At 36.9% G+C, this 13,735-nt stretch overlaps 1 protein-coding gene across 1 annotated transcript in view; it reads right to left on the reverse strand.

Annotated features, from left to right (window-relative positions):
- shank3a (SH3 and multiple ankyrin repeat domains 3a) overlaps nt 1–13,735 on the reverse strand; it is a gene marked incomplete at both ends in the record, with an annotated part of 329,579 nt that overhangs the window by 185,639 nt on the left and 130,205 nt on the right. The window contains 2 exons of the mRNA XM_079825457.1: nt 1,494–1,645; nt 5,204–5,312. Coding sequence (XP_079681583.1) covers nt 1,494–1,645; nt 5,204–5,312 — 261 coding nt within the window. The remainder of the gene's footprint in view (nt 1–1,493; nt 1,646–5,203; nt 5,313–13,735) is intronic.

The following is a 13,735-nucleotide window of genomic DNA, read 5'->3' on the forward strand; positions in this document are numbered from 1 at the left end:
GCGTGTTGATATAGTCACAGTTATTGTTTAATTATGTTGATGTCATCGTTTTCATTAACGGAATTAACACTACCTTCGAACTCTAGTGAGGAACAATGTGGAAAAGGGTGAGGTTTAACGTCAAGCTTTACAGAATATACATATCTGACATAAATACGTAGAGAAAAGACAGACCTGGAGGAAATGAATGATGGATGACAAACTGACTTAAACAGTCGGGATATGGGCTACCGGCTACCGGGGCTAGTTGTCACAAGTTTTACTTCAGTGAATACATCTCAGGGCAAGTTCTTTTATGTCAATTTCTGTATATGTATAAACTCTATAAAAAATTAAGAGACAGACAGACAGACAGACAGACAGACAGACAGACAGACAGACAGACAGACAGACAGACAGACAGACAGACAGACAGACAGATAGATAGATAGATAGATAGATAGATAGATAGATAGATAGATAGATAGATAGATAGATAGATAGATAGATAGATAGATAGATAGATAGATAGATAGATAGATAGATAGATAGATAGATAGATAGATAGATAGATAGATAGATAGATAGATAGATAGATAGATAGATAGATAGATAGATTTGTTGTTTATGATAAGAGTGCAGATTTCAGTGAGTGAGAGCGCGCTCTAAACAAAACTCTGTCTTTCATGACTAATCTGAACGCCTCTGATTATTAGACATTGCATTCATAAGCTCAACAAAATCGAGTGTGATTGGTCTTTTGAGAAGCAACCCGCCAAAGTGGCTAGTGGGAGTGACTGTGTAACACACCACAGCTGAAATTCACCCGCAAATGGCGGGTGTTAATGTCAAGCCCTATATATATATACTATTATTTTATTCATACAATTGATTATTTATTAAATTGAACTGTAAAACAATTATGAAGCACAAAACAATTACCATAAACCATAAAACAGCAAAAATGTAGAATGTAACAAGCTAATTAAAATATCAAACCACTGTTTATGCCAACAAATATTGTATAATTATGTAATTATAAATATTTGAATTTATAAAATGTGGCAATAAAAATGGGGCTAGGAATTAGGTTTCTGAATACAATATATAAACATAAGACTGCTGTGTAAAATTTGTGTTTGTGTAAGGTCTGAGCTTCTGATAACTTCCTCTTGCAATAACTTGCCCTGGTTGCCTCTCTATCCTTAGTGTTGTGACCAATATGTCATTGACGCATAAAAACAACACTGATATGCCTCTTTCAGTTGAACTTCAGATGACACATCAGTTGTGTACGAGTCCTCCACTCCAGCAAAAGATCTGCTCTGATCATTATAAAACACAGCAAGCTTTTATACAGCCTGGTGCCAATGAATGCTTTTCATCTTTGTGCCACTCTATGACTCATGTCTGGACAGACCTACACACACCTCTGATCTCTCTTTCAAGTATGTATGAGAACCCTGCGTTCCCTCCCATTGTCGGTAGGACGAGTGCTTGTGTGTATTACTCACAATAAGTGCCGTGTGGTTCTTGGTGCGGACTGCTTTGTGAAGGGCAGTTATGCCGTCTCTGGTCCTGAAATCCAGATGAGCCCCTCCATTCTTCAGAACCTTTATGAGGTCTGCACAGCCTTCCAGCTGCGACGCCATCGTCAATGGACATTCTGCACACACAGAAGCAACTGTTGACTTTTTCTGTGCATAAGTGCTCCGTTTAAAGGAGTGATTCAACACAAAATTGTAACTTGTAATCCTGTGAAATACAAAGGGAGACGTTTCAAAGAATGTTCATGCTGCTCTTTGACTGTTAAGATCTTTTTTTTTTTAAATGGTACTTTTTGGAGCTTACTTCTGAGTTTTTTTGTTCCATAAAAGAAAGTGACAGGTTTGGACCAACATGACAACATAAGAATTTAAATTTTGGGGCAAACTGTCCTGTTAAGTCTATTTAATATTTTTAATCCATCTTTCTCTTCTAGGGGTGTAACGATACGCTCGTGTCACGATTCGATATAAATCGTGATACTGAACTCAAGATATTATATGTATCCAGATATTTTAAGCCAAAATTAAATAATTGTAATTATTATTAAAATAATATTATTATTATTATTGTATTATTATCAGGACGCATAAATATTCCCACATTGCATTATTATACATTACTGTATATTAAACATTATATATAGTCGTTTAATGTAATAATGTCACTGAAACGCCACAAACTTTCTCTTTTTTTTTTACGCATTACTCGCGCTTTCAATGCAGGCAGCATTCTCTCCCAGTGCTCACTATGTCCCGCCTCTCCCGCTATTAATGCACTATACATATAAGAATAAACCATCTAAAATGCTTTGAATAATCATACTACTAAAACTGAATGTGAATTGGTGATTTAAATGATGTCTAAGGAGTGCCGCTTTTAATAATGTTTGCGCTCTCACTTTGAAGAGTGTCGTTCCGGCAGCGCGTGCACTTCAGATGATCAATACAATCGATTCTAATCGCACGAAAGCTTGTCAAAATGACCATTCAAACTGTAAATGTTTAGCTCATCCAAGAATTTTAATTCTGCATTTACTCACTCTCATGTTGTTTTTGTGCGTCACGCAATCATTTGAACGTCCATGTTTACTACAGTATGCACGTCGTTGTAAATCTGTTCATCATAAGCCATCGTTCGTGTCTCTTCAGAAGACTTGGATTTGAATTAGACCACTCGATTCGTTATTCTTGCGTTGCCTTCATTGCATTTTTTTGGGATCTTTTAAGTTTGAGAGGAATGAACTTTAAATGGAGGGACAGAAATACCTCATGTTTCATAAAGAATATCTTCATTTCATTTGTGTTTGGAAGTTATACGAAAAACAACATGATGGTGAGTACATGAGAATTTATATTTGTGGTACATTTGTAAATTTGTGTTTGGGTGAATTATACCTTATAAATAGGCCTACTACAGGAAGTTGAGCCTTGGATAAAACAACTCGTGAATCATATTGTTTCCATCAACGATACACATCATCACATTTTTTATATCGCGATATATCGCTTAACGATATATCGTTACACCCCTATTCTCTTCCGGTCTCTTCCTTTCTTGAAAAGGTCAAGGATATATCAACTGTGGTCAAATTGTTCAGCTTCTGTCTTCAGACAGCTGTACACCGATTTTGAAATGCTGCACAACCTGGAGGTCACTGCTGCTCTATCTGTAACAATACACGTATACAAACACAAACTCTTCCATTTCTGTCCATCAACGTGGCCAGAGGTCAGTCCAAACCAGTTCCAAACAAACGCATGAATAAATCTGAATAAGTATGAGGGAATTTGCATAGAAGGTGATCTTATCGTCCCAGCATGCATTGGGAGAGGTCAAACTTGATTGCAACATAGTCATTCATGCAGAACAATCTTTCTCTTTCTTTCACTCTAATTGAAAACTGAAATGAGGATATTTAAATTCTCAATGTTTAAGTTTTCAATGAAACCATGAAGATCACCAGCTGACATTCAATGCTCAAATATGGCTAAGTTATTGACTGAAAATGATTACTGAACGCATGTAATTCTTCAATTAGGGGCACTTCTAACCACTTGAAAAATGAATCTTCAAAGTATGTTTTATCTCTGTTAAAGCATTTATCACATGAGATCTGAATTTTCAAGTGGATTTTGCAAAATAATGTGTGATGGGTTGCATTATTGATATGATCTGTGATGCCAATTAAATAAAATTTTGTTGTGGAGTAGTTTGAATAAAACATGTAAAACAATTTGGCTAAATTGCCAAAAATGAATGAAAATTAATTAATTAAATTTGAGTAAAAACGCTAAGATTCTTTCAGATAATTATATACAAATCTCAAATACATTATTATTAATCATTTCATTGTTATTGCAACAACAGCAACAACAATAAATACATTTCTTATACCTATTTCCTGTTTCTTATTTTAACCAAAATCAAGAACAATGTGTTTTTTTATGCCTGCCATGATAGATTGGGACAGTAATTAAAACATACATAAAACGTACACATAAATATTGAATTAATTGAAACAAACTTTTTTAATTTTTTAAAGAATATTACTAATAAAATTCAAGGGGACCAAAGCATAATCTAACTGAAGAATTGCTGAAATACAGTTGAAATGGATATTCACTATTCAATTCAAATTAAGCTGTTGGCTGACCCAGAGCCAAGAGATAAACACTAAGAGATCGGGTCATGGCTCCAATTTAACAGTATTGAGCAAAGTCAACATGCAAGCTCAGGCGTGCACACACACACACACACACACACACACATGTTGGGTTTTCATGTTTTATGGGGACTTTCCATAGGCGTAATGGTTTTTATACCATGCAAACCGTATTTCATATCCCCCTACACTGCCCCTGCCCCTAAACCTACCCATCACAGGAGACATTCTGCATTTTTACATTGTCAAAAAACATCATTTAGTCTGATTTATAAGATGTTTTCCTCATGGGGACCAAAAAATGTCCCCACAAGGACGAGGATTTCGGATATTGCCATCTTTGTGGGGACATTTTGTCCCCATAACGTAGGGATTACCAGTCCACACACACACACACACACAGACACGCACAGGGACTCTCCAGGTGTAATGTTTTTTGCGCGGGCATTTCACTCACGCTTGATCCGTCAACGTCACATGCTGTACTACTCTATTCATTATTGGTCACTGCCAAATTAAAATATTAAAGAGAACGATAAAATAACGTTATTAACCGGTTAATGGTCATTTCAAATTAACGTTTCTGTTCAGAACGATTCAAATTGATTTTGATTTTGTTTTCGTTCCTCTTAAAATTTAGTTCGTTTCCGGTTTTCGTTTTCGTTCCTTGAACCGGTTCGGAGCCCTGGTACAAACTGTATATTCTATCCCCCTACACTAAACCTACACCTAAACCTACCCATCACACAAAACTTTTTGCCATTTTCAAAAAACAAACAAAAACAAAAAATAAACCACAGTTTAGTATGTTTTTAAGCCATTTGGTAAACAATGTTTAAGTTGTATCCCTGTCATTATACACATTTGTGTCCTCATAAACCATATATATAAGAACACACACACATACACACACTCGCGCACACACACACACACACACACAAAACTGGGTACTTGAAAGATGTTAATTAATCTGGACTTTTGAGTAAATCTGACTTTTTGGGTGGTGTCACTTACCTCCGGTCTCTGGGTCGTGGAAGTTTGGGTCAAGCCCTTTCTCCAGAAACTTTGATACCTTCTCAACATTCCTTTGCTGAACATATTCCATAAACTTCTTCAAGTTAGCCTGCGGGAATGAGAGAAAAAGAGAGGGAGAAAGAGAAAGAGATGTGAGGCAAGTTGAATAATGCAAAAGAAGGATGAAAGCAAAAACAGGCGAGTTTTCCCAAGCGGAAGAAACAGAGATGGAATAAAGCTCCACAGTACTCCACAGAAAGGACTTAATTTTAGCTTTTCGGAGACATACAGACAAAAGTCTTAATAAATGCATTAGAAAATCTGTTGATGCAACATTCCTGATTCATAATCCATTGTTTAATGTCATATTTCAAAATGCACTGAACAACATTTCCACAAGACTGAGTCTTCAAAAGCGAAAAATCAAAGAGAAAATCAAATAGAAGCTACAGCCGGTTTCTTTCACCCAAAAATCATCCAATAAACTTCACAGAATCTTTTCATGAGTTTAATGAAAACAACATGAGTGTATCTATTGTGTATTTATAAAATGGTTAGTTCCAGTCGTTGATTCTGATTGGTCAATAGCTGTGTTTTATTCACAATAAAGCTATGAAGCAATACAGCTGTGAGCACTTCACCAAGACAGTTCTGTGCATCACTGCAACACCCATAGCAACATAAACAATCAATATAGTTCCATGTATTATGTATTTCAGCAAAATTAAATGTTTATTATTTATGTAAAGAATTATGAGCCCAAGTAGGGCTCGCTGCATCCAGCGGTGGACATCCAACCCCGCCCATATCCAAGTGTGACTGCCCATTCCCATTACATCCAGGAGAAATTACTGTATTTAGTAGTTTTCTGTTTCAGGTATGGTACTGTATCAATTTACACTGTAATGATGCTTGCAAACTTCGCATTGTGCCGCAAATAGGTCTGTTTAAAACTAAAAGACTGAAAACAGATATTTTCTAATCCATCTCAAATATCGTTTGATGGTGTTACATTTTTTTTTTGTATTTGAGCTCCACAAGATAAGACATGTTACCCCTAGGGACATTCTCTTGCCATTTACTGTCACTGTCAGCACAATTTACCATTGACTTTAATGCAGAAAGAAAACACCTTTCTACAATTACAGAATCATAATAATCACGTTTGTGTTCCACGGATGACAGTACACATGAATGTGGCGGAATAAACGGAAAAAACAAACAAACAAAAAAGTAATGTGAGAGAAAGCAGTGCCTCCACGTCACTGTGATTACACACAATAAAATAATAAATGATAATAACACCTACCTATTCAATACAATAATATCTGTTCACATCTGTTCCTCAGATCCGGTATTAAATAGATGGACTAATTAAAGAGTAAACAACTTACCCACTCTGGCAAAGTCACTTTGATCACAAATTAATATAAATTAACTTGAACTGAGACGTTTTTACCGACCTCTTAAAAGAAGGTGCATATCAATTATAAAAGCAAAATTAGTACTAAAAATGTACTATTACTGCAGTTATAATATTTAAGCAATGTAATGTTTAAAAACTATCATAAAATTAATTAGACTCTGATATAGGTATGCTAATCTAAACATGCAAAATATTCACGTTTTTGTTCATAGTGTAATGAAAATGCAGAAGTCAAAATGCTATTTAATCCAAAAATCATGTAAATATTAAATGCAACGGAAACATTATTTTTAGTCTTACACTAAAAAAAAAAAAAGATTTCAGAAGTCCAGCACCCGCTGCTGAGCGCAACAGTATGTCAGTAGTGTAGCTCTATCTTAACATCTCTGGTCTTGCAGCCTGTTACATAAAACCCTCAGAAGATCGAGTCCGGCCAAACACACACACACACACACACACAAACGCACGCACACACACACACACACACAAACACACACACACACACACACACACACACACACACACACACACACACACACACACACACACACACACACACACACACACACACACACACACACACACACACACACACACACACACACACACACACACACACACACACACACACACACACACACACACACACACACACACACACACACACACACACTCACACCTGTCCCCTGCCAAATGCAAGTAAAAGGTGTGGGTTTCTCACCATGTGTGGCGTTAGCTGATCTCCTGCGTCTTCATCTACTCTGATGTGCATCAAGTCATCACACCGCCCTGATTCCACCCCGGCACACTACCATCTAAGCATCTCCATCTCACACACACTCACACATGCTCTCCACAGCTCCGCCTTTCCATGCGGTGAATATTAGAAACTCACTCTCTCTGTCCTCTCTTGCTCTCAGCCACTCAGACTGTTGTTATGGAGATGGGATACAAAAGAATTTTTGGCAAAGAGATAGAGAGAGAGAGCGGGAGAGAGAGTTGTGTGGTTGTGTGTGAGTCGAGCGTAAAAACCTCTAGTGGTTATTTGATGCGGGTAATCTCATTGGATGGTGGAAAACCAAACAGCTTTTCTTCTATGAGAAGAACAAATCATAATATAATATATTACAGCTCTCGGTTTCTCTGTTTTTCTCTTTTTTTCCCCCACGTACTGAATAAAATTTCCACAGATTTTCCGCTAGAGTACAAATACTGCCTCTCTTGCACTGAAATCTGACTCAATTATATTAGCTGAATGGCTCACATCTTAACGGTGGTTCAATAATATTATGGATAATGAAAATTACAAGTCTGCCAATGTAGCATTATGGGTTTGTTTTTACGTGCAATAATGGCACATTAAAACCCCCCAATAATCATGTGATGGTTATGGTGGGAATTTTGGGTAGTAACTTGTGGACTGATGATTGGAGTCATGAGAGCAACTGTACATGGTGCCAAACAGCTAGTGTGAAAAAGAAAATCACTTACTAACCTTTCTGTGTAAAGTTGCCATGAAAACGTGACTCCTAAAACCCTAAAATTATCATAAAATAGTCCAGAACAACTTTACAGCTGAAATAATACACACGCAGAGGAGCCAAAATATTTTTTTTGTGGTAAATGCTTGGAGGTAACGCATTACACATAATCAGATTACTTTTTTCAAGTAACTAGTAAAATAACGTTACTTTTATATTTACAACAACATATCTGAGTTACTTTTTCCAAGTAACTCAAGTTACTTTGTTTTCATATGTATTGACTGACACGATCACCATGTTGAGAGAAATTAGGAGTAAGTGCAGAGGCATTGTGAGTGCTGTGTAAACATGATGGTTATTGTAGTTCTAGACTAAATGTGAGCATGCATTTACTCATCTTGCACAAAAACACATTCACAATTCCTTAAAATGATGACTCCGATCTTTTAAATATTCCGATCTAAAATGACTTCTGACCTGTAATGTTGCCAGAATCATAATCATATACTGTTTGTTCGTTGGCCAGAGGAGAACTGGCACCCTGACTGAGCCTGGTTTCTCCCAAGGTTTTTTTTTCTCTCCATTATGCCACCTGATGGAGTTTTGGTTCCTTGCCACTGTCGCCCTTTGGCTCTGCTTGCTCAGTTGGAGACACTAAATATTCAACTAAATATTCAAATAAATTTTCAACTAAATTACTGATCTGCCCGCATTGTCACTGTATGATAATAGAAATGAGTTGGAATCAAATTCTGTTGCTTTATTTTCCTGTTTAACACTGTGAAGCTGTTTTGAAACAATCGGCATTGTAAAAAGTTAAAATAAATAACAACAGTGAAATGCAAACTCGAAATATTACGCAAATCTGCAATAATTAAATATGTTAATAATAACAGAAATATACTTTATGTATTTAATCTCACTTTATTAACCAATGTCTTTGTTGTTGACCTTCGATGAGCCCATTCATAAGGGTGTAATGGTTCTCAGCTAAAAATCGAACCGCACTGTTCTTCAAACATGGTTCGGCACGCACTTGCACTAGGGCTGAACGATATGGACAAAATTTCATATCTCGATTTTCATGCCAGATATCTCGATATCGATACAATACGATATGACTACGTGTTCGGTGAAAACCAGAATCTGAATTAAAATGTGTTTGATTTAAGCCTACATTTCAAAAATTTGTGTCAGAAAATGAATTGTTTTTAAGCCTTTCGCACGTACGATCACACAGGTGTAATCAGTCTAGGCTGGTCCCTGGAGCGTATGATCAAGTGCATCACATGATCAACTGCTAAATTCAAATGTTGAATTTAGCCAGAGACAGGCGTGCTCAGAGCTGTCATATATCACAACTTTTCAGTGTTTTCAACCACATACTGTTTATTTTAGGTTTCAAACATATAAATTCACATAAGTACTAAAAAAACAATACATTTAGAGTTTGTAAAATACACACTGATGTCTATGGAAGAGGTAATAATAATCCTTTCCATTATAATTCGACACGTTTTATTCATATCAGATACACATTGTGTAAGTAACTTCAATGTTTACTCTATTCTATTCCCAGTTCACCAGCCACTTACTTTTAAGTATTTCGGGAGAAGTGGATGAATTCACGTGTTGTAAACATAGAGGTTGTAAATCCAACAGATCCGATTCTCTGAACTGCGTCTGCGGCACAAACTAACACGGCGGCGCCCATCGCGCATACAGCTCAACTAACGCGATCGTTATAAAGGTGTTTAAACAACAATATACTTCCACTTGCATGTATTTGACAATCGGAATATCAGATATTTCATGCCATAGCTAACACATTTGTGAATATTCTGAATAAAAAAGGAAAAAATTACATAAAAGCAGATCATCATTCACTCAGCGCTGTTGCTTGTCACGTGACAAGCAATGACGCGTCACCATGGAAACGCCCCCCCCCCCCCCACAATATAGTTCCCACGTCCCTGGTAGTGTGTGCGGGCTGGCTTTAGCGGTGCATTCAAGGGCACTCGTAAAACTGATGTTTGTTGTGACTGCCAGAGTTGTATGCAGGGCAAGCGCGGAGAGGGGAAATCTATATCGTCTATATCGTTGCTTTTTTCGATAGTAATATCTTGAAAGTTCATATCTAGATATAGATACGATAACGATATATCGTTCAGCCCTAACTTGCACCACAGTTTATCTAAAATCTGACTATGCACGCATCTATAACATGGTTTGTTGAAATGAACACGTAAAACAGACAGATAGAGTTAGGCTAATGTATGTTTTTGTTGAGTCATTTATGCCGCGATCTCCCATGTATTGATAGTACGCAATCGCAGGTGAGACCTGAACAGCACTCGTTGCTATCTGTGTATAAACTAAACTCATTCAAGCCTTGCCAATTTAAATATTCAAGCGCAAGAAAAGAACTCGCATGCACTGTGGGAAGATTTGCATGCGCAGCGTGGCTCAGACAGATCGCAAATATTGAGTTCCAAGTCTTGCGTTAGAAAGGACAAATTCACACAAAAATTGTCAACATGCCCAACTTTGGCGAGTATCCTAGCAAACATAGAAGGTTATGTCTTAAGTGAGCGTAAACAGTTGAGAAAGACAATGTATGCGTATCCGTAACAGTGTACTGGATCTGTGCATTATGTCTTAAAGTGAAAGCAGCCTAATATTAATAAAAAAAACAAAAAAACAAAGCAAGTCCAGCCCAGGTAAGAAAAAGTAATGCAAAAGTAAAATAACACGTTACTTTCCATAAAAAGTAACTAAGTAACACAATATTATAAAGGTAACTTCCCCCAACACATCTACTGCTCAGAGAATGAGAGCATGAAATCTCTCACACACCTTCACAGCAGCTCTGTTGCATCAACAAATCAACTTGTATGTAGAACAATGTTGTGTAGTGTAACACAATGAAATGATGAAATACATCAGACTGGAAACTGTAATAACAACAGCCCTCGAGTAAAACGCAGAGAAACATTTTTACGAGCAACAAGAGGCAAAACTGTAAAATCAATGAACGTTTCAAGACTGCAAAATGAACCTATTGCTTAACATTTCAGGACAATTACAGTACAAATAAACATCAATGTGATTGCAACTGCAGTCGAAATGGGTAAGTGGGCATCATTTAAATCTCAAGTGCTTAAAAATTCCCATCATGCATCTTTTTCATTGCCTACATCTACTTATAGACACAGAGGTCATTGGGAAGAATGTTGTAGCATTACTGTCTCTGAAAACAATATATTTAGTGGTTCTGAATCAGTTGTGCCTAGGAGTGGATTTACAGGTGATTTACAGGTGTTTTTGACAGCAAACAGACATTAAATTGTAAACACCAATTACGATAACCTGCAACCCAAATGGATGGACTCAAAAAGCAACAATAAGACTGCACATAAATGCAAAGCTATTGTTCTGAATATTTGTATGCCCATCTATGTGGATGTATCTGTGCAGTTGTCAGAACTGGACTGGACTGATTTTGACACTGGCTCTTCTGGATTCTGGTGGGATGGAAGCTCAGAGATGATCTCCAGATGTGAGGATCACCATCCAAGCCATGGCATCATTTCAAAATTGGGATCTCACCCATTCAGGCTTTACAATGCCAGGCCACATGCTGGCATTCAGAGTGTGCCCGACACCATCCCTCAGGCAGGAGCTGAGTTCAGATCTAAAGAGAATGCAGGACTGTGAGTAATATGAGAGAGACTGGTGTCGACAACCCCGTGAGGGCTTTTCTAGAGCAATACGATATTCATATAGACCTTATGTAGCCCCCCACTCCTTTTCAGAGCTGAACTCTTTGTGTTCTGTCTTCTGGTTTGTATTTCCACAGCATGAAGGTAAGATCTTATGGTTTCATGATATGAATGACTCGCTCGTTTTAAAATCTTCCCGGTCTACTGCCATTTGTTATGACATCCGCTTCAAACATAACACTGCTCATGCTAACTCTACAATAAGTCTAACCACTTCACCAGCTAATTACTCTTCGACAGCGATGCCATAGAAATATGCAGAGCTCATGCAAAAATGGAAGTTCAAACTCAAAATTCTAAAGATGGCTGCACGCTTGTTTCTCTGGTGCATAAAATCCATATAAAAAGTAAGATTCAATAAAGACAAAATATACACTACCGTTAAAAGTTTGAGATCGATAAAATTTATTTTTTTATATTTTTGAAGGAAGTCTCCTATGGTCAGCAAGCTGCAATATTGTGAAAAATGATTACAATTTGAAATAACTGTGAAAACGTCATTTATTTTATGGCCAAAACATAAGGCATTAAGCAGTGTTACCAGTTTTTCTTATTATTTTCAATGTTCATTGCTACTTTTTGTGGAAACTGATAATGTTTTCATGATTCTTTGATGAATAGAAAGTTCAAAAGAACAGCATTTATTGTGAAATAGAAATATTCTGTAACATTTATCTTAAGATGCTTTTAAAGAACTTAAGGGGCTTTGATTTCCTCGGTTAACATGATATCTCAAATAAATAAGAATCAATAAAGTTACAGTAACATCAAGAACTTTTCTAATCCATAAGAACAAATGTTTGAAAAGAAGAGGATTCTTTGATGAACCTATAATGTACAACAAAGAACCAATAAAAACATTTAATTTAAATGTAAGAATCTTCCAAGTCAGCTCCTATACTCATGAGTTTAAAAATTATTATTACGATGTAATGCAGAATAAAACAGTTGGGCAATTTAATATTTCTCCTCTTTTTTGTACGGTAACTCTCGTTGTTTTAGGATTATGGCAACAAAATGAATAGCACTTTTCGCAAGCATTAACACTATCCTTAATCAACAGTACACGCAATGTACTAAACTAAACTGTACAGCCAACATTAACAATTACAGCTCATTATGATAAATACCAATTTGCTTCAGTCGTTATTCTTTAATTCACAATTCAACTTGGAAAGTTGAGGCTCAAAAATCTAAAAAGATTATAAGTTTCTCTACTTGAATAATGTGATGCCAATGCATGTTCACTTAAATATGATAATTCCAGCATGACTATACTTTCAAGTATAATCTTATATATAAACTAAATTCAGTAAAAAAAAGTATGTATATATTGGGCATCCTGTTTCCACTGATCATCATTGAGATGTTTCTACAACTTTATTGGAGTCCACCTGTGGTAAATTTAGTTGATTGGACATGATTTGGAAAGGCACACACCTGTCTATATAAGGTCCCACAGTTAACAGTGCATGTCAGAGCACAAACCAAGCCATGAAGTCCAAGGAATTGTCTGTAGACCTCCAAGACAGGATTGTATCGAGGCACAGATCTAGTGAGGGTACAGAAAAATGTCTCCAGCATTGAAAGTCTCAATGAGCACAGTGGCCTCCATCATCCGTAAAAGGAAGAAGTTTCCTAGAGCTGGTCGCCCGGCTAAACTGAGCGATCGGAAGAGAAGGGCCTTGAGTCAGGGAGGTGACCAAGAACCCGATGATCACTCTGACAGAGCTCCAGCGTTTCTCTTTGAACCTTCCAGAAGAACAACCATCTTTGCAGCACTCCACCAATCAGGCCTGTATGGTAGAGTGGCCAGATGGAAGCCACTCCTCAGTAAAAG

The sequence above is a fragment of the Gobio gobio genome (genome assembly GCF_949357685.1).
Source record: "Gobio gobio genome assembly, chromosome: 9".
NCBI classification, from domain to species: Eukaryota; Metazoa; Chordata; class Actinopteri; order Cypriniformes; family Gobionidae; genus Gobio; species Gobio gobio.